Source organism: Diadema antillarum, unplaced genomic scaffold (assembly GCF_040938485.1).
Source record: "Diadema antillarum isolate AM-2024a unplaced genomic scaffold, OU_Dant_1.0 seq00001959_RagTag, whole genome shotgun sequence".
NCBI lineage: Eukaryota > Metazoa > Echinodermata > Echinoidea > Diadematoida > Diadematidae > Diadema > Diadema antillarum.
In genome coordinates, this window is record NW_027272619.1 from 15,060 (window position 1) to 39,526 (window position 24,467).

The 24,467-nt window shown below is 39.3% G+C and overlaps 1 protein-coding gene across 1 annotated transcript in view; it reads left to right on the forward strand.

The window, feature by feature from the left end:
- The first annotated feature begins 1,074 nt into the window (after positions 1 to 1,074).
- LOC139713420 (protein maelstrom homolog) overlaps positions 1,075 to 24,467 on the forward strand; it is a 28,928-nt gene continuing 5,535 nt past the window's right edge. Inside the window, exons 1-10 of the mRNA XM_071625154.1 lie at positions 1,075 to 1,209; positions 4,481 to 4,597; positions 6,259 to 6,343; positions 7,333 to 7,518; positions 8,594 to 8,724; positions 9,411 to 9,465; positions 15,732 to 15,876; positions 18,530 to 18,598; positions 21,652 to 21,898; positions 22,915 to 22,969. Coding sequence (XP_071481255.1) covers positions 1,075 to 1,209; positions 4,481 to 4,597; positions 6,259 to 6,343; positions 7,333 to 7,518; positions 8,594 to 8,724; positions 9,411 to 9,465; positions 15,732 to 15,876; positions 18,530 to 18,598; positions 21,652 to 21,898; positions 22,915 to 22,969 — 1,225 coding nt within the window. The remainder of the gene's footprint in view (positions 1,210 to 4,480; positions 4,598 to 6,258; positions 6,344 to 7,332; positions 7,519 to 8,593; positions 8,725 to 9,410; positions 9,466 to 15,731; positions 15,877 to 18,529; positions 18,599 to 21,651; positions 21,899 to 22,914; positions 22,970 to 24,467) is intronic.

The window sequence follows — 24,467 nt, forward strand, 5'->3', positions numbered from 1 at the left end:
TTTTAAATGCCGATCCAAAATGCCTTTTTTAAAGCTGATTAAATTAAAATATGTATAGAGAGATTTCATAGATCAAAATCGATGATTAGCTCCCCCCTCCCGCAGTTTCTCTTCCCTCCCCCATCTTCATCATGGATGTTATTGCATGAGAATGTAATCATATACCTTGATACAATTATATGAACCTGAACTAAAAAGGAGCCTTTTCTGAATCATTGTGAAGTTGGAGGATAAACCCAAATTAACCCAGGAGTTCATCCATGTTACCCAAGACCAAATGCCCTCTTCGAATCTGATTTTGTGGGGCTTAATAAACATGATCAATGTTAACAATAGCAATCGCTGCAGACCTAAATATTTGTGAATTTTGTGAATTTTATTGACTTTCATCTTCCAACCAAAATTCAGTTTGTAGAGGAATTCATACTCAAATATCTACAGCTATTCAGTTTTTTGCCAAACTACATCATTGATTTTTATTTAATTTTTTTCTTCATTTATTTTGGTATCTTTGGTACGAATTTGTGAAGGGGTCTGGGACAGTCCATTTTTATTTACATGTGTGAGCCCAGTAACGCAAGTCTCGCGAGACGCCAGGAAAAGTGTCAGCAGACGGCTAACAAATCTACAGAAATACCACCTAAGGCAAAGCCGAACGCGATGGCGATGGCATGTGAAGTGGAAACACACCACACACACACACACACACACACACACACACACACACACACTCACACACACGCGCATTCACATACCCATACACACAAACCCGCTGTTATGTTTCTGTTTTGAAGGACGGCGTCCCATTCTCACATTGTAATCTGATTCTTGTGGTTAGCAGACGACCATGCCAATGGTACTCTGTATATGTGCATGGGTCCATGATACTGTGTAACAGTACGAACTCAACGCCTAAACTGCCAAGTCCACGCACATGCGTACAAAAACCAACTTGTACACTGATAGTCTTTGCTCAAGTGACACAATTGGCAATTTCGACGCGTTAGGGTTACGGAAAAAAAAAAATCGCCTCCGGCTGTGTACGAGCTGCGAGGGTGACCAAACGCAACGAAAATGCCTCCCAAGAAGAAAAAGCAACAATACAATGGATTTTATATGTTTATGCTGGAAATGCAAGCCCAGATGAAGAAGCAAGGGCAGAAGATAAGCATGGCCAATATGGTACCGATTGCACATCCAAAATGGAAAGTAAGTAACAAATTCAACCCAAATAAGCATGCCACCATAACACGAGCACGTCGTCATCTCTGTACCCTCAGTCCCATACGTTCGATTTTGTACACGTATTGTGACCTGTAATCAATGTAGGCTTCTATAGAAGTAGGTAGCCTACGTAGTGGTTGTACTTGTAGTATTAATGTGTTAGAAAACTGAAATTGCTTGTTCTCATGCTTTGGTGGTCCTGACATATTATTGGAGATGGAAAATTTTGCTCTAAAACGGAATGACATTTCAATTTTATGAAATTGATTAATAATGAATGTGAAGCAGTCTATCTAGAGCTAGACCCTATTTTTAGTATTAAGTTTTAACGTTAAGGTATTATGGTACGGGCGTATGATGTAGATACCTAACAATTACTGAGTGGCTAACGGGACTTGAAGCTGAAGGCACCACCAGCAGGAGTGGTAGACGACTGTATGACAGTAGTGTAAATGCACCAGGGCACCCGTAGTATAATACCTAACCGTTACATTGGTGACCCCGACGTGATATTAAATAATATGGACTAACTCCGAATGCACTTTGGGTGTCCGAAGACGACAGTGTCCCATTTAAATATGTACAAATGATCCAGCGACAGCGTGGAGTAGCCTCCGGGTGCCGCGGCTAGCACAAGCGAGGGTAGAATCCACCGCTGGAGCGCTGGGTCGAAGAACTGCGAGGTCCCTGATAGAGTCTGCACACCACCGGCAGCACGCTAGCAGGACCGATGCAGCGATGTAACGACGCGAATCGCGTTGAATGCAGCTATGTAGAAAGTCCCCAGGTTGGAGTGTAGAGCCTGAAGAAGGGGCGAGTCGCGATACAAAAAGGAGCGAATATCGCGAGAGTATAAAATCCGAGGAAATGTAATATTCCGTATTGAGTATATAAATCCGTAAGAAGTGACAGTCCACGGCGCGAGGTATCGTCCGCGAGAAAAGACGTGGAAAGTAATGTAATGTACGGACGTGATATACGGACGTGAGTGACTCCAACGATTAGGACGTGCTCTCAGGATGAAAGCTAATCGTGAAGTGAGGAAGCGTGGAAAGTAAAACAGCGTGGTCGGAGAAGACGTGTCACGGACAGGAGCTTTGAGAGTGGTAATTGGCTGATGAAGGTGTACAGCTCGCCACTAATTGGTAGGTTTGTTTCCGTGACAGCAAAACAAGGGTGTGTTTATGAAGATCCGACTACTGTTGGAATGTGAAACTACGCATACCTCGGCTCGATAACAAAGGCGAAGAATGTAGTGCGCACCTGTCCGTGTGCCGGCGCACAAAGAAAGTTCGCGTGGATGTTGACAGAATGCTGGGTTGTCAGACAGCATAATTGACAGCAGCCAGACAGTAGAAATACAAAGATATTGGAAACCGCTACATCGTTAATAAAGTTAGAGTAGAATCCTATTTTAGCTAATACAAAAAATCATCAAATTCAAATGACTAAATTTAAACTTAATTTTAAACATTGTTGAATGCAGTCACTGCTTGAATAGTGCTGTGTTTTTGTATTGAAATTTTAAACTTTATGGAAATACAAACCTTTGGTTTTTATGGCAAAATCGTGAAATCCAATTGTAGATCTACTTGTAGGCGCTTAGGCCCCACCGCAGTGCGCGTGCACCTGTGCGTTAGCAAGCAAGCTTCAAGGTAGGTCCTACATAGGGTTAGGGTTTAGGGTTAGGTTGTATTTATGGTTAAATTGGGTGTTGAATTTAATAGTCGAGGGACATTAGGGAGTCCTTCCGAGAATATTAAAAAAGTTGAAGACGAAAGCAAAAAAGCGGGAGAAAGGGAGGACGAAAGATCTGCTGTGGAAATCGGCCCCACTGCTGTTTCAATCTCGCGTGTTAACACTGTTTGGTGGGGCCGCATTCACGAGTATTAATAATGCTATTATTATACCGTGGAACTGGAAGGAAGCCCCACTGCCGTGCTTACCTACCGATGAACACCACACGGTGGGACTGAATTCACGAGTATAGACACTTACAGGCGAGCCACAAGCTGTAGTATTAGTACGGACACGCAGTGGTGGGGCCTATTTCACGAGTACCAGTATGCCAAGTTTACACTGTTGTATTAGTAGGGCCTATTACAGTGTAGATCTACAAACAAAGGGTCGAGCTCCCATGCCAAAATTTAATCGCAAGCAAAAGCTCAATTTAAGCATGTAGGTTGACACACGACCAGAAATGGGGGTTGAATTTTGGATGGAGTTTTGGTCGAATTATGGGCGGCTTGCTTTAGATGTTTAACTTGTCCTTGAAAGCAGAACCAGACACTCCAACTCTCCCGTTTTCGACGGGAGATCTCCCGCCGAAAACCCATTTTTACAAAATCTCCCGTTCTCCCGTTTGAGATTTAATTTCTCCCGTCCTGGCTCTGTGTCTACCGTTGGAAAGGATTTCTTACTTATTGCTACTGTATGTTGAAAAAATAAGCCTTAGATAGCACCAGAGAGCATCTAGAATCCTAGGAACTTTGCACTTCGCACACATCAACTCGGAGTCTCCCGTTTGCTAGGGGCTTCAGGCGGGAGAATCTCCCGATCAGAAGGTGCTTGGGGTTGGAGTCTCTGCAGAACAACGGAAAAGTTTAGATGCAATTGTAGAATCTACATTAGAAACCCCCCCCCAAAAAAAAAAAAAAAAAAAAAAAATGGCATAGTAATAAAAAGTTAACAATATGTAGGCAAATACCCAGTCCTCTATATTTTTTTTAATCTCTACTTCTATACAGATGCATGTACATGTCATGCATTCTGTAGCATAAAGACAGCTATGAGTATTGTACTGTTTATTCATTCGAAAGGTAGTCATTTGTGAGATCACTTTAACCAAATTTCTGCAAGTAGACTAGATGTACAGATCAGGGTCACCCATTCTTCTTTTTTCTCAGGAATATGTTACAATTACTGAATATGAAACATGCGTGACCACTTGTTATTCTTTGCTCGAGTTCAAGACGAATACTGAAAAAAAGTGATGCTGGATTTTCTGATGACCATTGATTGCGCTGTATCATTGACATGAAATTTTAAATGTCCATGACAAGTTAACTCCAATGTACCAGGTTCCTACTCACACTTTTCTCTATCTCTCTCTCTCTCCCCTTTCTACCAATCTACACTTTGTACAATATCTACATTGTACCTGTCTGTCTGTCCGACTGTTTGTCCGTCTGTCTATCTGGATGTCTATCCATTCATTCATCCGTAATTCTGAATAATGCTACAACAACTACGAAAGGCTCTAACTGAAGATGAAAGAGAAGATTACAACAAGCTGGCTAAGCAGAAAAAGAAAGAAGACAAGGAGCATCTAGGATATGAAGGCAAGATGGACTGCACCGGTCAGCTGATCACGGTAAGATGTGGTCAAGGCTCAGTTTCAGGCCACACTCCACGTTGGCTTAATAATGAATATCTTGAGTAATATCCTGGAGACAGAGTGGTGGAGGCTTTGTCGATACCAGACCCGCAATTTTATTGAGGTTATAGAAGTGTACCAATCCAAATTTTGTAGATTCACAGTTTCTATGAAATCAGTTGTTTTAATAACAAGCTTACATTGTATACATTCAAACTTGATGAAGCGATATTGTCAGGGTCTCAGAATATTCCTTCTGACATGCAGCCCAATTCTATTTTTTTTTTTTGTGTTTCTTTTTGATTTGCAGTCAGAAGTGACATTTTGTTTGAAATCTCTGTTGTGTACGGTAGATATTAAAACTTTTGTATGGATGAACAGGAGCAAAATTATGACATTATTTCAAGAGAGAAGGTCTTTTACAAACCCAGGTTCTTGGACTAATACCATAGAATAAATGACAAGATTTTATAGAAAATAATATCAAGGGCTCTCAACAGAGACGAGGTTTAGGCTTCCACAATATACATGTATGTGACTCTGCACCTCAAAACAAACAAAAAGTCACCAGACATGAATTTTTAGTTAAGACCACATTCTGAAAGAGCAGACTTTAAGCTTTAAAATGATGTATAACTCAAATCAAATGGACTCTCCTAATCTAAATATTGGAAAGAAAGCACAAACTCAGGAAAAGTGTGAACTGAGAAAAGAGGCTCTAAAGTACAGTGTCTATTCAAGTGCTTTAATCTTTACCAAACCGTGCTGGCTGTGTGATGAATGGGACAAAAAATGGGAAGTAAACCACCAGAGTAACAACAATGAAGGGATTATCAGATTAAACTGAAATTAAGCATGCCTTGCCAACTTTCCAAGCAGTTTTAGCACTATCCTTTCAAAAGTTATTAGAGTTGAAAGTGAAGAGTGTGGACAAGGTTTTTCAGAAATGAAAAAGGAATTCTAAAGACACACATAATCACACTATTCTACCAAAAATGTTCAAGATAAACTGCCAAAAAACACACTTTCCTGCCCGTTTTATAATACTAAATTTTAGCATAATGTAAAAGAAGACCCGCTCTTTCAGGAAGTATGAAAAAGTCAAGTTCGGCTAGGTTGACCCAGTTCACTTATTTTCAGTCCTCACGCAAAATCAGTGTGTGCGACTTTATGTTCGTTTTGAGGTGCACGGTCACATATTGTAGCACAAAATTGTCAACTTGACAGATCTGCCTTTGTAATGAATGCTCTCTTGCAAAGAAGACACAAATTGCTGGAACCATCAGGGAAGGGAATTGTGTTGAATTCTATCAAGTTTGTACATGCCGGTACGTGTATATAGATACATGTACATTGTAAGTGAGTTGTGACACACACAATTTGCAGATACTGTAAAATTTTCTCAAGGTTTTATTTACACCAATTTTATGATTTACTGTTGAGCCATGAATTTAACAGCATAGGATAATATTGCCACATTAGGTATACAGTGTATGGAGTGAATGGACAGACAACAATGAATAATAGCCTCAGTGTAAGATCGCAAAAACAACATTTCAAAAAATGTATGTAAAATCCTCATTTGTGAAGATATCTGTTTGAAAAAATGATGGCTTTAATTACTGTAGCCTACATTGTACTTTCTTTTGCCCACTCAGAATCGCTTCTCCGTGAGTGAATACTTGGACAAAAGGCGTAGAACAGAAGTCTTGGCTATGCTCAGTACTTGGCCAGCAGGGAGTGGTAAGTAAATGTGTGTGTGTGTGTGGGGGGGGGGGGGGGGGGGGGGAGGGGGGAGGTAATCTGCAGCCCCCAAGTATCTTCACCCATTCTATACTGACTTCTGACATGCCCATAGACTTAATACATATTAGGCCACCAGGTTCCTGTACGGAACGATTAACTGGCTAACGTGTGGCTGTGGTGTGGGAGTGGAGTAATACTGTACACAATGTATACATGTACATGTACATTGTATGTAGAGGACAACGTGTTGAATCATAAGAATACTTTGCACATTCATGTAATATAATATCTGTTTTTAATACTTTACAACTACAGTACATTGCTCTACCACGTACATTTCTGCCTGCACCAATATGAGCTTCAATGGCAACAATGGACAATAATAGAAAAAAGATGTCACTGTGTCTAACAATCATATTTGCTACAATGAGTTTTGTAACCTATTTGTAGTTTTGTAACTTACAATGTGATATTCTCTTTGCAATTTGCCAGTCAGAACTTTTATTTATTGGTAATATATCTTTATCAAAGAAGCTTTTAGTCATACATTGTAGCATATTCTAAATTTTTAGAAGTTAATATCAAGGATGTGCCTATATTCGTTTCTCTACAGTTTGTATGTTTGCAGTGATCTCATGCAACTGACATGACTACCTGTTTGCGCTTTCTTTCCAGGGATTTTTCAAATCTTTCAGATTGGGTGAGAACTTTGTGTACAAGATTTCCAACATTGAACTTTTTGTTTGTGTGTGTACACTATTACACTTATACTAACTGTACATACCTCAACAGTGTAAACAGGTACTACATAGAAGTATGACAACTGCGACGTCTAGTTTGCAATAGGCATGTGCTACATTTATACCTACAACTGCAGATATTTACTATACTCTGGCATTAAAACAAAACAAAACAAAAACAACAACAACTGAAACCTCTGCTTGCAGTCTATTGCCACTGTTAATTGTTCCCTTCTTGCCTGAAAGATATCATCTTTCAGCCGTTTTACATGGTCGGCGTCAAGACGCTGTGCAAGCTCTCCGATGACACATACCTCCCCTGTGAGCTGGCCTGTGTGGAGTACACCTTGAGTGCTGGTGTAACCAAGAGATTCCACTGCTTCCCAGACCCTGGACCTTTACCCCTCGGCTCACGTTTTGCTTGCAAGGAAGGTAAAGCTCCTGACTGCTAGCTCTTGTCAGTACAGTGTACTTTCCATTATGACGAACAGAGTTTAAACAAAACAATTGTTACCAAGAAATAAAGATTCAGGTACCAAAATTATCATCTCTATCTCTTCACATACTTCACTGTTCGACTGTAACAAAATTTAATCTTGATCCCAGTGGAATCCCATTTTCTGTGCTCATTTTTCCACTAATAAGTTATACTATTCATTTTTAGACAGTTTTCTTCTTTTTGCGTTTGTTACATACTCATGAAAAAAGCTGCATCACTTCGGTGATTCCTCGCATTTATCCCCCAGTTGAATTATCATTTGGGTTTATGCCAGGTTTTAAGTGTGTGAGTATGTGTTACACACAAACACACTGCTATAGCTTTTGACCATCCGAGCATTGAGAGTTCAGGGTTTCTAGGACGAACACTGAACTAGGACTTTCTACAGTATAGCTCAGTCGGTAGAACACACTGCTAGCAATCTGGATGTCTCGGGTTTGGATCCCGATGGAATCCCATTTGCTTTGCTCATTTTTCCCCTAAACAATTTGATGTAACAAAAGAAAAACGTGGGTCCCAAGGTCTTTGGTACAACGGGGCGTACTTGTCCAGTATGAAGGCCCTTGTGACAATGACATTGTTAGCGCTAGTTGTGAGTGAAGCGAGTCAAACAGAAAAAGCCAGGGGTGTTTGCGTTAGAGCCTTTTGAGGTTGGCATGTCGACATTTAGAATTTTGTTTTTGTTTTTACATTTTTTTTTTGTCTACTGAGTGAAAGTTATTGTCACTACCAGAAACTGGTAGCGAAATTCTGTGATTCTACAGGGTAATTCAATTCATTCATTCAGCAGGTAGAGTTAATTGAGAATAAACTTTTGATTGATTTGATATTTTGAGCACTCAGCAAGATTTTCATGTTTCTTGACTCGAACATTTGTGTATAAAGGCATAGGAAAATTCATTTGAGTACTAGTTCTAGAAAGTAGGTATGTAACACATGTCCAGAATTAAAAAAACGACAAACAAGCAAACAAACTTTTCTATATTTTTTCTTTATTTGTGTTCACAGGAGAAGAACGGCACAAGATTCCATCAGAGGGATTTCCCGAGTACAATTCGGAGTACAAGCAAATCTGGAGAGACCTGTGTGCCTTCGTCAACCCAAACAGAGCAGCCGCAATGCCTCCTCTCTTCTGCGAGGTAAATTCTAACCTCTATTCAGAAGTCATGGGTAAAGAGGAAATAAAGAGAAATTAGATATTTGTTTGAAAATCTAGAGTTTGACAAATTTCCTTTGTCAATTCCAAATTTCAAAGTCCTGAGTGTTTTGGAAGTCAACAGTTTGAATTTCATGAAATATGTTACAATTTTGATTGCTTTGAATGGACATATTTAGAGTGAATGTCAAGTCTCCAGTGTGTTTTAAAGCAACTAAACTTTGAAGCTAAGTTACAACAATAGAGAAAAGAATATTTGCCTGTTTTTACTACATTCTCATTTCTTTTATGTATATATATTCATATATATAGCAATAATAATGTCACAACAGAGGAATGCATTAAATGCCAATCTTGATTTTAATTAAAAATCTGAATTTTCGAGGGTCAGATTTTTCATTTTTCATGTTTTGTTCATAGATAATCTTCAAATATGTAATTTACTCCTGCAAAGCCCAGAGTCTGGAGAATTCAAAAATGCCAAGTCAGGATAGTAATATTCTGTAACTCCAGCATGTTGCCATGGTGACAGGTCATGGTCACAGTAGGTTAAGAGAACCGTTAGTGAAAGTCTGTTCAGTATTGCAATATTGTGGCTCCTCTGTATAATGCGTGCTGGTATCTGCCCTTTCTCCCCTTTGCCACTGCTGTCTTGCCGTTGCTGTACAGTTGAGACGCAGAGAGGAAGTGGAGTTCACACTTGAGTGGCTGGCTCGTAATGCAGGTAGTCTGTCATATCATATTTCTAGATGAGTTAGCGGTACATACAGAGACACAATTTACCCACAAACCTTTTTCTTTTGTTAATTTGTTTCTGTTTTTCTAGTTGCACTGATTACCTGTGGGCTGTATCACATCATTATTACCATTTTTGTGGTATTTTCCCCCTTTTTGATTATTTAATAGCTCGGCCGTAATCTGCCAGAACTCCCTAAGTCGATTTTGGTCGATTTTCAGGTTTTGAGTGTTTTGTGTGTTTTTTCTCATGCTCTTTCAAGTGGGCCAAAAAATAAGTTGTGAATCGGTACAGAAAGTTATTTTTAGAAAGTGATTTTGGCAAAATTCCTGAGGAGAGAGGGCGATTAATCTGGCAGAACTGCGTAAGTCGAGATTCGAAATGAATTTTCCGATGTTAATCAGACAGAACTGCGTAAGTCGACTTACGACAACGCTTGGACCAAGGTGTTCCTGCATCCCGCACGGACATGGTATATCTTAACACGCGCGTGCGCGACCTTGGTAGTGACGAACGCGCTGCGCGTTCAGGCTAGCAGTGCCTAGCTAGCTAGCTAGACACGTCGTACGGCTACGTGTATTGTACACGACGACAGTCACGCTAAAGCAATAACCCTCGTTACTCTTGGGGGAAATTGCCACTTTCTTTCCCTTCATAGACTGGCAGGCTTCAAAACAGGTCAATATGCGGTATACCTTACTATTAAGTTTTGCTACAATCTAGTGTTTTTTAAGCCTAGAGCATTTCTAGATCTAACAAACGTTATACAGTCAAACTCGGATACCTCGAATTCGTCGGGACTGAAGAAAATGGTTCGACGTACGCGAATTTCGAGGTACGCGTACGTCGAATTTTCTTCGACTTATCCGATGTTTATCGATGTTCGACGTTTATCGATGTTCAACATGGTGTCTGTTATAGTGCCTACTGATTGTTTGCATGCTTGTCAATTTGAATTGAATCAACTTTTATATGAATGAATTGAGTGAAAATCGGAAATGAAATCAAAATTTCAGAAATAAAGATTTTGGTGGCCCGATCGCGCCACCAAAAAAAAAAGTCGGATGTTTGCCTTTACTTTTGAAAATGAACAGCGGTAACAATCGGCTACGTAAGATGCTAAAATAAATGTCAGAGTTTTGCGTTTATTTGTGGAAATGAATGACGGTAACATTCGACTCGGTATGATACTAAAATAAATGTCGGTGGTTTGCTCATACTTTTGGAAATGAATAACGATAAGACGATAAAGCTCCGTATGGTGCTAAAACTGTTAGATATTTGATTTTGCGTTCGGAAATGAATAAGGATAACATTCGGCTCCGGAAAACGCTGAAATAAATGTCGAATTTTTGCTATGACATTCGGAAATGAAAAACAATAACATTCAACTCCGTACGATGGTTAAATAAATGTCGGATGTTTCCTTATACTTTCGAAAGTAAATAGCAATAGCATTCGGCTCCGGAAAGATGCTAAAATAGATGTCAGATGATCGTTTTTATGTTCAGAAGAAAATAGCGGTAATATTCTGCTCCATCATGTCCATATGATGCTAAAATAAGTGTCTCATGTTTGCTTTTAAATTTCGAAATGAATAACAGCAACATTCAGCTGCGTTTGATGGTAAAATCAATGTTTGATGTTTGCTTTGACGTTCGGAAAAGAGTAACAATAATATTCAACTCCTGACAATGATGAAATAAATGCTGGATGTTTGCTTTTATGTTCGAAAGTAAATTGCAATAACATTTAGTTCCGGAAGATGCTAAAATAAATGTCGAATGTTTGCTTTGATGTTCTGAAGTGAATAACAATAATATTCAACTCCGTACGCTGATAAAATAAATGCCGGATGTGTGCTTTTACGTTCGAAAGTAAATGTCAATAGCATTAAGCTCCGGAAGATGCTAAAATACATGTCGAATGATTGCTTTTACGTTTGGCATGTTTGGAAGTGAACAGCAGTAACATTCTGCCCCATACGATGATAAAAAAAAAAATATTGGATATTTGCTACGGTACATTTCAAAATAAATATCAGTAACATTCAGCTATACGTTTCATGGTCCAAAATGTCTGATGTCTGCCTTGACGTTCAAAAATGAAAAACAGTAACATTCGGCTCCGTGCGATGATAAAATAATTGTCAGATGATTTATTTCACTTTTGGAAGTGGACAGTGCCCAGTAACATTCGGCTCCGTTCGATAATGAAATAAATGTCGGATGTTTGAAATGAATAACGGTAATATTCTGCTCCGTACGATGCAAAAATAAATAACAGATTGTTGCTTTAACATTTGGAAATGATTAATGGTATTAATCCGCTCAGTTAGATGCTAAAACAAATAGCGGATGTTTGCTTTCACGTTTGGAAATGGATTAGGATAGTATTCAGCTCCGTAAGATCTAAAATGAATGTCGATCGTTTGCTTTTACATTTAAAAATGAATAACGGTAACTTTCGGCTTTTTACAATGCTAAAACAAATGTCGGATGCTAACAAATGTCAGCAAATGCTCCCATTTTCTCATTTCAAACGTAAGTTTAGACCTCAATATATGGGCATCAACTTTTATAATAACAGCTACGCCTACATGTATTTGTCAAATCTTTAAACACAGAGTAAGATGATTGAATTTTCTATTCATTTGTTTTAGACATGGACATCTGTATCACTTCAATAATGTTTAATATTAATTTGTCTATGTTTAGTAGGACCGATTTAGTTTTTCTAATGTTTTTCCTGATTTTTTTTTTGTCACCAGATTTTACTTTCGACCTCCAGAAAATAAAAATCAATGATATTGGTGGCCCGATAAAACTTAGTGCGGAGCCCTGTGAATTCTATTCTTCATTGGGATCGGCCTACACTTCCAGATTTTCATAATCGCATTGCTGGGAAAAAAAAAAAAGTTTCAGTGCTTGCGTTCTCGGGGAAGTAAACTTCGTGAAAGGCAAAAAAAAAAAAAAAAATAGTTTAGAAAAAGGCACTACGAGGGAGATTGATGTTTTGACAGTGGAGCGTGATTAATGACAAAGATATAACTGTCAACGTAAGCAGGTGCGCCCCGACGGTTGAGAAATCTACGCGCACGGTATGACTGTCTCGATCAAAAATCAAAACACAGTGGTTAAAGAAAAGCAAATGATGGGGCAGCGCGTAGTGCTATCGTAAAGCACTCCATTGGCACGGGTGCTATGTGCATACCATGTACGTGTGTTGGTAGGTGTTGGGGATTTTCCTTGTCAGCTGTGTATCGGGTATTTCTTCTTGGGCGCGCGATTGTTCTGGTCTCAGAATTTTTACAATCGAGCGTGAAAACATTTGTGACATGTCTTCGCTGTCCACGCGCGCTTAATCGGAGATGCTGAGTGATGTTTACAATTTCGATTCGAGCAACATGCTGGGAAAAACAATAAGTTAATGAAGATCGGGACATTAGATTTCCCTTCGAGGTAACCGAACTTCGAGTTATCTTTTTCGAGCTACGCGAATTTTAATACACGGAAACTCCATAGGAACAATCGGGACTTTCATTTTGCCCCCGAGGTAAGTGATATTCGGCTTATCCGACGTCGAGGTATCCGAGTTTGACTGTAGTTTGCATCTTGTCTGACATCACGCTCCAGTCAACTTTAGGCCTACTTAGTACTGCTGCAGCACTTGTCCATTGTTAGTGTACGTGAAATCAATGTACTGTGCGGTAGCGTAGGTCACGCGAACAACAATATCTGTAATCCATTGACCATAGCTTCTTATTTTATTTTTCATTGTAATAAGCGGTTAGTGGGCTTGGATCTATGGGATTGATCTCGAGAAGTTTAATGAATATATAGGATACCGTCCATAACGATGGCATTTTCGATCCAATCCTACAGACGTCAGAAATTGACCAATACTAACACTTAAATTACAGTTTACTTTTTAATACCGGTACCGTACCGGTACTCCCAGTAGAGTTGTGCAGTAGGGGCCTACTACTAGTACATGAGTAGACTACTGGGGCCTACCGTTACTTAACTTAGGCTGAATCGCCGGTTATTCTGTCTTTACTCGGTTTTCTATTTTTCTAGATTTGATTCGGCCAGACATTCTTGAAGTCTGTAATATGAAGAATCTAGAATCTACAGGTTAAACGCTAAATTATAAACATTTAGCCCTAGAAATAGATCTGAAACTTAGATTTAGATCTGTGTTCTATACATTACTACTAGTACTACTACAGTACTAGACATTATAGGCTATAGACTTTATACACTTACCGTTAGTCATTATAGATAGGCAGGTTAGGCTTTACGTTGTTCTTAGATCTACTATAACATTAGTACCTTCTAGGCCTAGATCCCCAATAAACAGTCTAGCTGTAACGCTAGATTTAGCCCCTACCTGGATATAGAGTCTAGCGTTAGATCTAGAGTCTAGACTAGAAAATCTAGAAACTAATTTTCATTGATCTACTAGTCTGTTATAATGACGCCCCAAAATAGACGTCTGGATGTTACATAGACCTAGACAATCGAGTAGACAGAGTTCGAGAGTTCTCGTACGTTTTTAATAGGCCTGCGTAGATAGTAACGGTTAGAACACTACTACCCTAACGTTAGTACTGTAGCGACAATAAGGCCTACAGTAGGAGTCGACACAAACGAGAACTAGGGTCTATTTTTTTATTTTCTAATAAAGCTGTAAATAAACTTTTAGTCAGGCCTAGCTCCTAGTATTCTTTAGTTTAAATAGAGTTTAGGCCTTCAGCCAAAAGGGTCTAGGCTTACTCTTACTTTGGGCATAGAGTAAGAATACTAGGATAATGATGAGATCAGTAGGCCTATCGTATGCAGATTCCTACGTAGCGCTCTACTACTCTCTAGATGTCTAGTGTATCGTTAGGCCTGAATAGACTACGGTCTAGACGGTCTACAGTGTAGTTCCTGTAGTCTTGATGAACAATATAGCTTAACATCTAGAATCTACTCTAATATTATTCTTAATCCAAATGCAATGCTTCACGAGATCGACAATAACCCAAGCAGCAGCCAGGCTTTTGATGTAGCAGTACTTCTTGTGCCGCTAAATAATACTGAAACATGAACACAGACTGACAACATTTGGGGAAAGCAAGTTATTTTCCTCATACAAATGAATGGATAAAATGAAATTAAATGTGAATCAATAATGATGACTTTATACAATACAAACATTTCAAGAAAATTGTACTCAATCTAAAATATTCATTGTTTTGACACTGCATCCGCTGAATAGTAAGAGGGTGGATGGTAAAATACGATAGATAACCCGCAGAAAATAGACCGAGATACGTAGTTCTGGTTGATAAACCACGTGTTTATCAGCCAGAACTGCGTATCTCTAGGAGATACGCAGTTCTGGCTGATAAGCACGTGGTTGACGACGAAAAGAGATACGTAGTTCTGCCTGATGAAACACGTGCTTATCAGGCAGAACTGCGTATCTCCTAGAGATACGCAGTTCTGCCTGAAAAACCCCCCGCATGGCCAAAAACTTACGCAGTTCTGGCTGATCAACCCGGGCACGTGACCAGAGATACGCAGTTCTGCCAGATTACGATCGCAAAAATTTGGCGACGATTAATCTGGCAGAACTGCGTAAGTTTTTTAAATTGGTAATTTTTACTACTTAAAAAGGTCAAATTGTCATTTTTTTGCTGGAAATAAATTCTTTAGACCAATTATGACCGAGAAAAGAGGACAAATGCAACTCATCGTATCTCAGTTTAGAAAGGTGTAACATTGAATCTTTAAACCCGATTTCTGGCGTAATGTGTTAAAGGAGATACGCAGTTCTGCCAGATTACGGCCGAGCTGCCTGCAGTTTTTTGGAATAGTTGTACTATTTGTATGGTTGCAGTTCATAAAATCGTCAGGCTATGATGTTCAACAACTGTCATTTCTCAGCTCATTGTTTTTAAATAGCAATGGCATGTAATTAGCTAAAACTTCAGTGCTTTTATGCATATGAAATCCTTTCACCTTGATTAAAGGGCCTGGACAGGGGAGGGGGGGGGGGGGGGGGGGGCTGGTTGGCTGGCTCTCTTAGTCCCATTTGGAGTTTTCCGCTGCCTCACAAAAGTTGATACAGCTTTCATTACTTCTTAGTTGTCTGTAATGTTTCCCACATTATTCAATGTGGTCATAGATCAGGTATTTCAGTCTAGGTGTCGTGCTGAAAACCTGTCGGTACTATGTGAGTGATTACCTTATTTCTGTATACAGGCATGTCCCACAACCTGAGCAAGGTCTACGAGATGGAAGTCCTCATTCTGGAACTCTTCAAGCATGCAGATGAGATTGTTCCCTCCAAGAGTCAGGTGGCTGCCCTCTTGGCTTCCTGTGCCTGGGATTACATCTGGAATACAAGGTTCGTACACCTGGCCACCTGCTGTACAAAAAAAACCCAGAACAAAACTAAACTAAACTAAATTAAACTAAACTGAACCAAACTAATATAAACTAAATTAAACTAAACTAAAGTAAACTACATCTAGAATACAAGGTTCGTACACCTGGCCACCTGCTGTACAAAAAAACAAAACAAAAAAAACCAAAACAAAACAAAACAAAACAAAACAAAATTAAGCTAAAGTGAATTGAACTAAACTGAACTAAACTAATGTAAACTAAGCTAAACTAAACTACTGTAAAAAACAAAACAAAACAAAACTAAACTAAACTAAACTGAAATAAGATAAACTAAACTAACCAATTAACTAACTAACTAAATAACAAAACAAAACAAAACACAATAAAGCAAAGAAAACAACCAAAACAAACAACAAACACCCAAATTCTGTCAAATGATGTCATTTTTTTTTTCAAATGATTTCACCTAGTATGCCTGTGCAATTAAAGTTTACTCTAAATACACTGAAATGACTGTGACCCCTAGGCCTTACCACCCAAAATATCAGCTAGTTTTTTTTTTTCTGCATTTGACAACTTCTCCAGGATACCTCCCTACTCTTTATATGTTTATTCTGTGTGTGTTGTTATGTTTGTGTGTGTGTTGTTATGTTTGTGTGTGTGTTGTTATGTTTGTGTGTGTGTTTATGTTTGCATGTGTGTGTGTGTCTTTTTCTCTCTCTGTCTCTATTTGTCTTTCAAGCATCTGACAAACGTTTGTCTCACCAACCTCTTGTAGTCCCATATTGATGCAATTTAAAGAGCTTTTAGCTGTTGAAGAGCGGGTAAAGGCAGAGACTCCAACTCTCCCGCTGAAAGCCCATTTTTGCAAAATCTCCCATTCTTCCCGTTCTCCCGCTAGAGATCTAATTTCTCCCGCCCTGGCTCTGTGTCTCCCGCTTGAAATGATTTCTTGCTGAGTGTCATTGTATGTTTAAAAATAAGCATGAGATGGCACAAGAGAGCACATAAAACCCTAGAGTGGGACTCCAGCCGCCGAGGAACTACGTGCTTTGCGCTCGTGATGTGCGCCTCACGCACATCAAAGTTGGAGTCTCCCGTTTGCTAGGGATTTCAGGCGGGAGAATCTCCAGATCAGAAGGTGCTTGGGGTTAGAGTCTCTGGTAAAGGGTTTCCAAGAAATGAAATGGAGCCTCTGAGACAAACCTAATAACACTTCTCCAAAGTGCTCTGGAAAAACTAAAAAAAAAAAAAGCAAAAAAAAAGCAAAAAAAAAAGCCGCAACTTTTTATTCATTTTATGTACCTAAACCTAAGAATTATGTATAAGAGAGATTGCACTTTCAGAAAACACCAAAGCTAAAAAGTGACAAGATACTGGCTGACCTATTTCACTCATTTTTGTTCCCGCCGAACGAGTTCGAGCAGGGGACTATGAAACGGGCTCCGTACGTGTGTGTGTCCGTGTGTCCGTCCGTCCGTGTGTCCGTCCGTCCGTCCGTCCGTGTGTCCGTGTGTCCGTGTGTGCGTCCGTGTGTGATCAAAATCTTCAATTTGCTACTTCTCTGTCATTTATGAGCCAATTTTGATTCTGTTTGCTTTATATGATAGCACTACATGGGAGCTTTGAAACTTCTACACAGAATTTCAGTTGTGACCTTTGACCTTGACCTTTGACCTATATTGTACATTTTGCTACAAAATGCTACTCCTTCGCCATTTCTAACCCGATTTCGATTCCGTTTGCTTTATGTGATGGCACTAGGTGAGGGCTTCAAAACTTCTACACAGAATTTTGACCTTTGACTTCTTTGACCTTTGACCTTGATTTTTTGACCTATATTGTACATTTTGCTACAAAATGCTACTCCTTCGCCATTTCTAACCCGATTTCGATTCCGTTTGCTTTATGTGATGGCACTAGGTGAGGGCTTCAAAACTTCTATACAGAATTTTGACCTTTGACTTCTTTGACCTTTGACCTTGATTTTTGACCTATATTGTACATTTTGCTACGAAATGCTACTCCTTCGCCATTTTTAACCCGATTTCGATTCCGTTTGCTTTATATGATGGCACTAGTTGAGGGCTTCAAAACTTCTACACAGAATTTTGACCTTTGACTTCTTTGACCTTTGACCTTGATTTTTGACCTATATTGTGCATTTTGCTACAGAATGCTACTCCTTCGCCATTTCTAACCCGATTTCGATTCCGTTTGCTTTATGTGATAGCACTAGGTGAGGGCTTCAAAACTTCTACACAGAATTTTGACCTTTGTCTTCTTTGACCTTTGACCTTGATTTTTGACCTATATTGTACATTGGCTACAAAATGCTACTCCTTCGCCATTTCTAACCCAATTTCGATTCCATTTGCTTTATGTGATGGCACTAGGTGAGGGCTTCAAAACTTCTACACAGAATTTTGACCTTTGACTTCTTTGACCTTTGACCTTGATTTTTTACCTATATTGCACATTTTGTTACAAAATGCTACTTCCGGCGGGGACATATGTTACGCACCGCGTAATTTCTACTTTTCCTTGTTAGTCCTTGCATCAAATCTTGACATGCCACTCTTTGTTTGTTCTGTGATGCATGGTCACAGTGTGCATTGCCTGAGTAATTGTGTATTCTTACTTCATTGCAGATGTGCCTTTCATGAGGAGAATGAAGTCACACTAGAGAACTGTGCCCTGGGTACTTGCAACAAATACTGGTGAGTTTCCCTCTGAAACAGAGCTCTTTGAACTCTTTATGTGCCACGGTCACACGCCCGACTCAGTCGTCGGCATGCTAAGTTCGCATATTCTGCTCAGATGCACACACCTGCCCAAACCGATTTAATGAATAGCCAAATGCCTCAGAACAATAGAGCCATTTCTCACGATTCCATTCCTGTCACATGCAGCTTGCATTTTACGTTGTGATTATCCATATTACGTTGTGACTTTTTAGCGGTGTTTCCGACTTGATTTGCGAGAATGTTCTATTAAAGTTTCTGTCACTCTTTTTTGTGCAAAAGTCGTGCCTCTACAATGATGATCATGTTTCTATTGGTCATTTGAAAGAAAAACAGTCATAGATTTGTCATATAATTTACATCAAAGCAAAGCTTGACATTTTCTCTGCAACTTTTCTCAAAACATGTCCAAGGTAACAAATATCTAGTGTAAGAGTTACATAGATTAGAAAAGCAGAATGTTTTTCCAAAGCGTTACTACGTTGGCGTCTCAGAATAATGTGGCACACAGGGGGTTTACACCATGGCACATAAAGAGTTAAAGACCCAGTAGCATGGGTGAATGTGATAGCCTAATGGAATCAATCTTTATTTGCTGCCCTCTGGAGTTTGTCAAGTACTCGTGGTGGGGTCAAGGGTCAATTAATACCACATTCCATGGCAACAGCTAGAAATCATGAAAACCATCAGCTGTCCATTGCAGTGGCTGAGGCAATTAACCCGTTCCTTACGGGAACCTGGTATACCAGGTTCCCGTGGGAGCAACTGATATACGGGAACCTAGTATACCAGGTTCCCAAAATGAAGACAAGAGTGCCTGCTTTCATGACCTAAATTCATGTTTCTTAGTGCTAAAATGCTAAGAAAAGTGGGTTTGATAAAAAGATCAGAGTTTATGCTATCAGCATATTTGTTCTCCTTCTGCTTGAAAAATCTGTATTTCACAGTATTATTTACCTTTTTCCTGATTTATCTTTTGCTTGTTCTGCTGTAAACCCGTCCGAACATGTACATACCAATCATGGCTGAGATCAGATAGATTTCTGTGTTCGCTGACCCCAGTCACCCTGGTCAGGTGCCTGGTTTAGTGTAGAACAAAAGATTCTGTAAGCACATCAGCGCTCGCTCTATTCATACCACCCACCCTATCGATATCTCCATTGTTCACTGGCACATGTAGTTGACCATGGGGAGGGGGATACAATGTACCGCTTGACTGCCTTCACACAGGTGGATTTCCAACCTGTCTGCCTCTCTGTGGACGGACAAAAAGAATCTCGTTTGGGGGTATTAAAGGCACTCGGAGAACTGTGGAAGGAACCGATTAAAAGAACTGATTTTTTTAGTGCTTTAGTAGCACCCATGATAAAAAATAAATGAATGAATAAAAAAATCATGGGCATACATACATACTCAGGTTGGACATGAACCAATGACCTCCTGATTGCTAGACAGGCGTCATAACCTCTAGACTACCAAGCTGCCGCCTGATAGCCAGTGATGTTTCTGGTCCTTTAAAGTAGCGGGTGATACATATTTTTTATGCCTCTGCAACGAAGTGGCCGGAGGCATTATGTTTTCGGGTCGTCCGTCCGTCCGTCCGTCCGTCCGTCCGTCCGTCCGTCCGTCCGTCCCGTTTTGTTTTTGTTGATATCTCAAGAACCGTGTGGTGGTTTTACATCAAACTTGGTATGAGGGTATATCCTTGGGGGATAATACTTTGGGTGGATTTTAGGGTCACAGGGTCAAAGGTCAAAGGTCACAGGTTATTTTGTGAAAAAAAAATGAAATTTTATGTTTTTCTCCGTATCTCGCAAATGGTTCAAGGTATCTTCATGGAACTTAGTATATATGCTTGTACCGATGAGCAGTGATTATCTAGGGAAGTTGGGGGTCATGGGTCAAAGGTCAGGGGGGTCAAAGGTCAAGGTCAACTCCTCATAATATCACTACTTTCCTTAAAATGCAATATGCCTGAAGGGTTTTTTTTTTAACTTGATGTATGGCATGTATTACCCAATATACATTTTTGGGGAAGTTTCTTGCCTAAAGGTCAAAGGTCAAAAGGTAAAAGATCAAGTTAAAGTGCTAAATTGCACTTTTTCCTCCATATCTCGAAAGTAACTCAAGGTATCATCATGAAACTTACATATATTTATGCATGTTCTACCTAACAGTGATTCTCTGTGGAACTGTGAGGTCAAAGGTCAAACGAAAGGTTTAGATAATGCTATTTTCCCATTTGATACTGAAATTATACTTTTTCTCAATACCTTGAAAATTACTCAATGCATAAACTTATAAAAGGGTCAAAAGTCAAGTAAAAATCATCAGTTCCCCAAATACCTGCACTCTGACATTTTAATCATTCATCCAATTGAACCTAGTTCTAGGAAAGTGAACATTCAGCACATTTGTGTCAAACCTGTCATTTTAATATTTTGCCAATTGTTTGAAACTGTCATCACACATTGTCAAGACATTGTACTATAGACCTATTAGGAGAACCATGCATTATGGCGGAGGCATATCAATCGCCGTAGCGATATATCTAGTTTCAAATTATGATTCTGATATCAAGTTGTTCTTATTGCAATCTGAGTGTGTTTGCCCATGATTTCCTATCATGGCTACTACTGTGACAATGAATAATCATGTTTATTTATGTCTGTGTCAGAACACTCCAGCTTTTTCCTCACCAAGAGAATGTGAAAGTCTTCTACGTACAGTGTATCATGCAATAACTTTTGTCCAATGGAGGACAAGAATTTGACCAAACCACTAAATTAAAGTGTAATATTGCCTATGGGAGACAAATTCGATGGCCACCATATGCAAAGACTTAATAGCAAATAATGTTTGTCTTTCCTTGGGAAGTTTGTTGTGGCTGCTTCCAATCAAGTGGCAGCTATTACATAAGATTGTGTGACGGTAGCTCTGTAGGAAAGGTGTAGCACACCTGTCCACATATCCACTTCCAATCATGGGCACTGACCTGTATGTTTGCTCTGAATTGGCCAATTCCCCAGCTATTGCCTGAGTGATGCGGTGTGCCCGCGCTTCGACGTCGAGCTCACACCCAGCCACATTCCGGAGGCGGAGAACGCTGCTGCCATCGTCTACCCTGCCGAGGTGAAGGAGGTCACCCTCCCCAACAGGACCCGCACCCCGCCCAGGGAACAGGGGAGGTATCCTGGCAGCAGGGTCTCCCCACCAAGAAGAACAGATGGCCCCAAGAGCATGGGTCAACCTCCAGGCGTCAACGCAGGAGGAGAGGTTAGATCATTAGCCAGTAGCGGCATTCTCAATATAGAATGGAACCATAGATTAACACATTCCTTGTGTAATTGAAGACGGGCTAATTGTGCTATGACATGCCATTCCCATAGACACCTGCACAAGTATACTCAGGACTAGTCTTCAACGGGTTAAAATCTTCAGTGTCCCCAAACAAGCTTTGATTTTTTGCTCGCCGACAAAGAAAGGACAGGATGGTAATCCACATGTACATATTAAAGCAGTCAAACGGCACATGTATCCTCTTCCCACGGTCAACTGCATGTGGCATCGAACAATGGCACATGCAGTCTCTACATCCAAATAAACTCCAACTAAGTAATGCAAAATATAGGTTGAATGTGAATAGGGCATGCAGTGGGCCTACAAACTCTCGTGTATACACTGTAAAGGGCAGAGTTATGAACAGGGTCATTGAAAGTCAAAATCTACAATGTAGTGACCTCAGCCTTGATTGCTACTTACGTCTTTCTACGAGTTTTATAGCAAGACAAGTGCTGTACTACCTTGCAAAAGGTAAATTAGACTAGAATACATGCAATTTTGATTCTCTAAAAGAAAAGATATTGTCTGTAGAAACTCTAATCTTTCAGTCGGAGTCATTTTTTTCCAGTCAGCATAACTCAAACATGAAACTATGCCACAAATGCAGACACTCTTGTCAACATTTTTGGAAGCTGGTATACCAGGTTCCCACATGTAAGTTGACGTGATGGGAACCTGGTATATGCCAGGTTCCCATAAGGAATGGGTTAACCCTTAAGATCCTTCAAATTCTTAGAAGTCATGATAAGATTTTACATTTCTACTGTTTAAATCATGTTGTACAACATTCTGGAGAGGATAAATTAAGAGTTTTCTGAAACAAAATTGATTTTTGATAAATTTCAAATACAAATTCCAAATATAAAATTTCCTATTGAAAAAAAAAAATCAAAAAAAGTATGAAAAATTATTATATTTATGTAATTTTATGGTAATCTGTTGTAATACAGGGACCAAGGACAGCGATGTATGAAGACAAGCCAATGAGACAGCCTTCAACAATAGGTGAGTATACAGTCTGCTTGAATGAGTACACCTCGTCTCACCTCATTCCCCCCCCCCCCTCCTACCGCCAAACACACACGCATCAAAACACACTTTTTTCATAATTAAATTCTTTATTTCCATCAAAATAGCACCAAAGAGTAATTAAAAAACTTGTAATACTGTACAGCATAACAAAGTTTTGGCAGTGGTCACCAAAGCATAACGCATTTCCCTCAATGTGTGATATTTGTGCATATGAACACACACACACACACACACACACACACACAGAAAAATACCACATAGCATGCAAGATCGCAGTTGAAGTTTTTTAGGTTGAGTCCACAACTTGATTGTCTTTTGTTATACAAACATGTCTTCTTTTGCTTCAACTTTGATTTGTAAACATCTAAACAACAAACAGGCTTTCATTGTCCATTTTATTTTATAATACATTTAGGTGCGCTTTTTGTAATGAATATGGTTATGATGAGGTTTCAAGGAAACAAAGTAAAAGATCAGGTCCCAAAATCATTGCTAAAGTTTATAGCAAAAATTTGTAACAATGATCACCGCTGATGGGAAATAATATTTTGCCAAAAAAATTGTGATCATGGGTAGATGAAGAGATGTAAAAGCAATACGGTATATGTACCATAATGATATGGTGGAAATCTCTCAGTAAATGAAATAATGAAATCAACTCTGAAGAGCCCCATAGCAATTGGTTTGTAAACAAATGCTCAATGTGTATTCAGTTCATTTTGCTTTTTTTTCTGTTTAATGCTCTCGAAAGTGTTCCTGTGAATACAGTTGTTGTGGTCTCTGAGTGTGAAATTAAAGGACAAGTCCACCTTCATATACATGTGGATTGAGTGAATGCAGCAATATTGGTAAAACATATCAGTGAAAGCTTGGGGAAAATCAGACAATCCGTTCAAAAGTTATGGATTTTTAAAGTATCTGCGTAGTCACTGCTGGATGAGAAGACTACTATAGTGTATGATGTCATATGCGTACAACCATATAAAGAAAATAAAAAGAGAATTTCACAAAACTTTACTTTTTGAATTAAGTGCACATTTCTTCGACTTGTTACTGACATATGTTAAGGGTAATATTATTCCCCCTGCCTTCTGAAAGAGAGAAGTCAAGTGTTCTTTTGTTATGCGAGAAAAGTGAGAATATGTTGAATTTTCTTTATTCTTTCTTTATATCGTTGTACTCATGTGACATCACAAGCTATAGTAGTCTTCTCATCCAGCCTTGAGTGAGCAGAAACTTCAATAATTCATAACTTTTGAACGGATTGTCAGATTTTCCTCAAACTCTCAATGATGTGCTCCACTAATATCGCTGCATTTACTCAACCCACATGTCTATTAAGGTGAACTTGTCCTTTAACAGACATCTAGGTGACATTAAAATCAAAGAAATATACATAGCAGCATCGAAGTGCCCATTATTTCATCACCCCTTTTCAATCATTTGCATAACAGATGTAGTATACACAAGA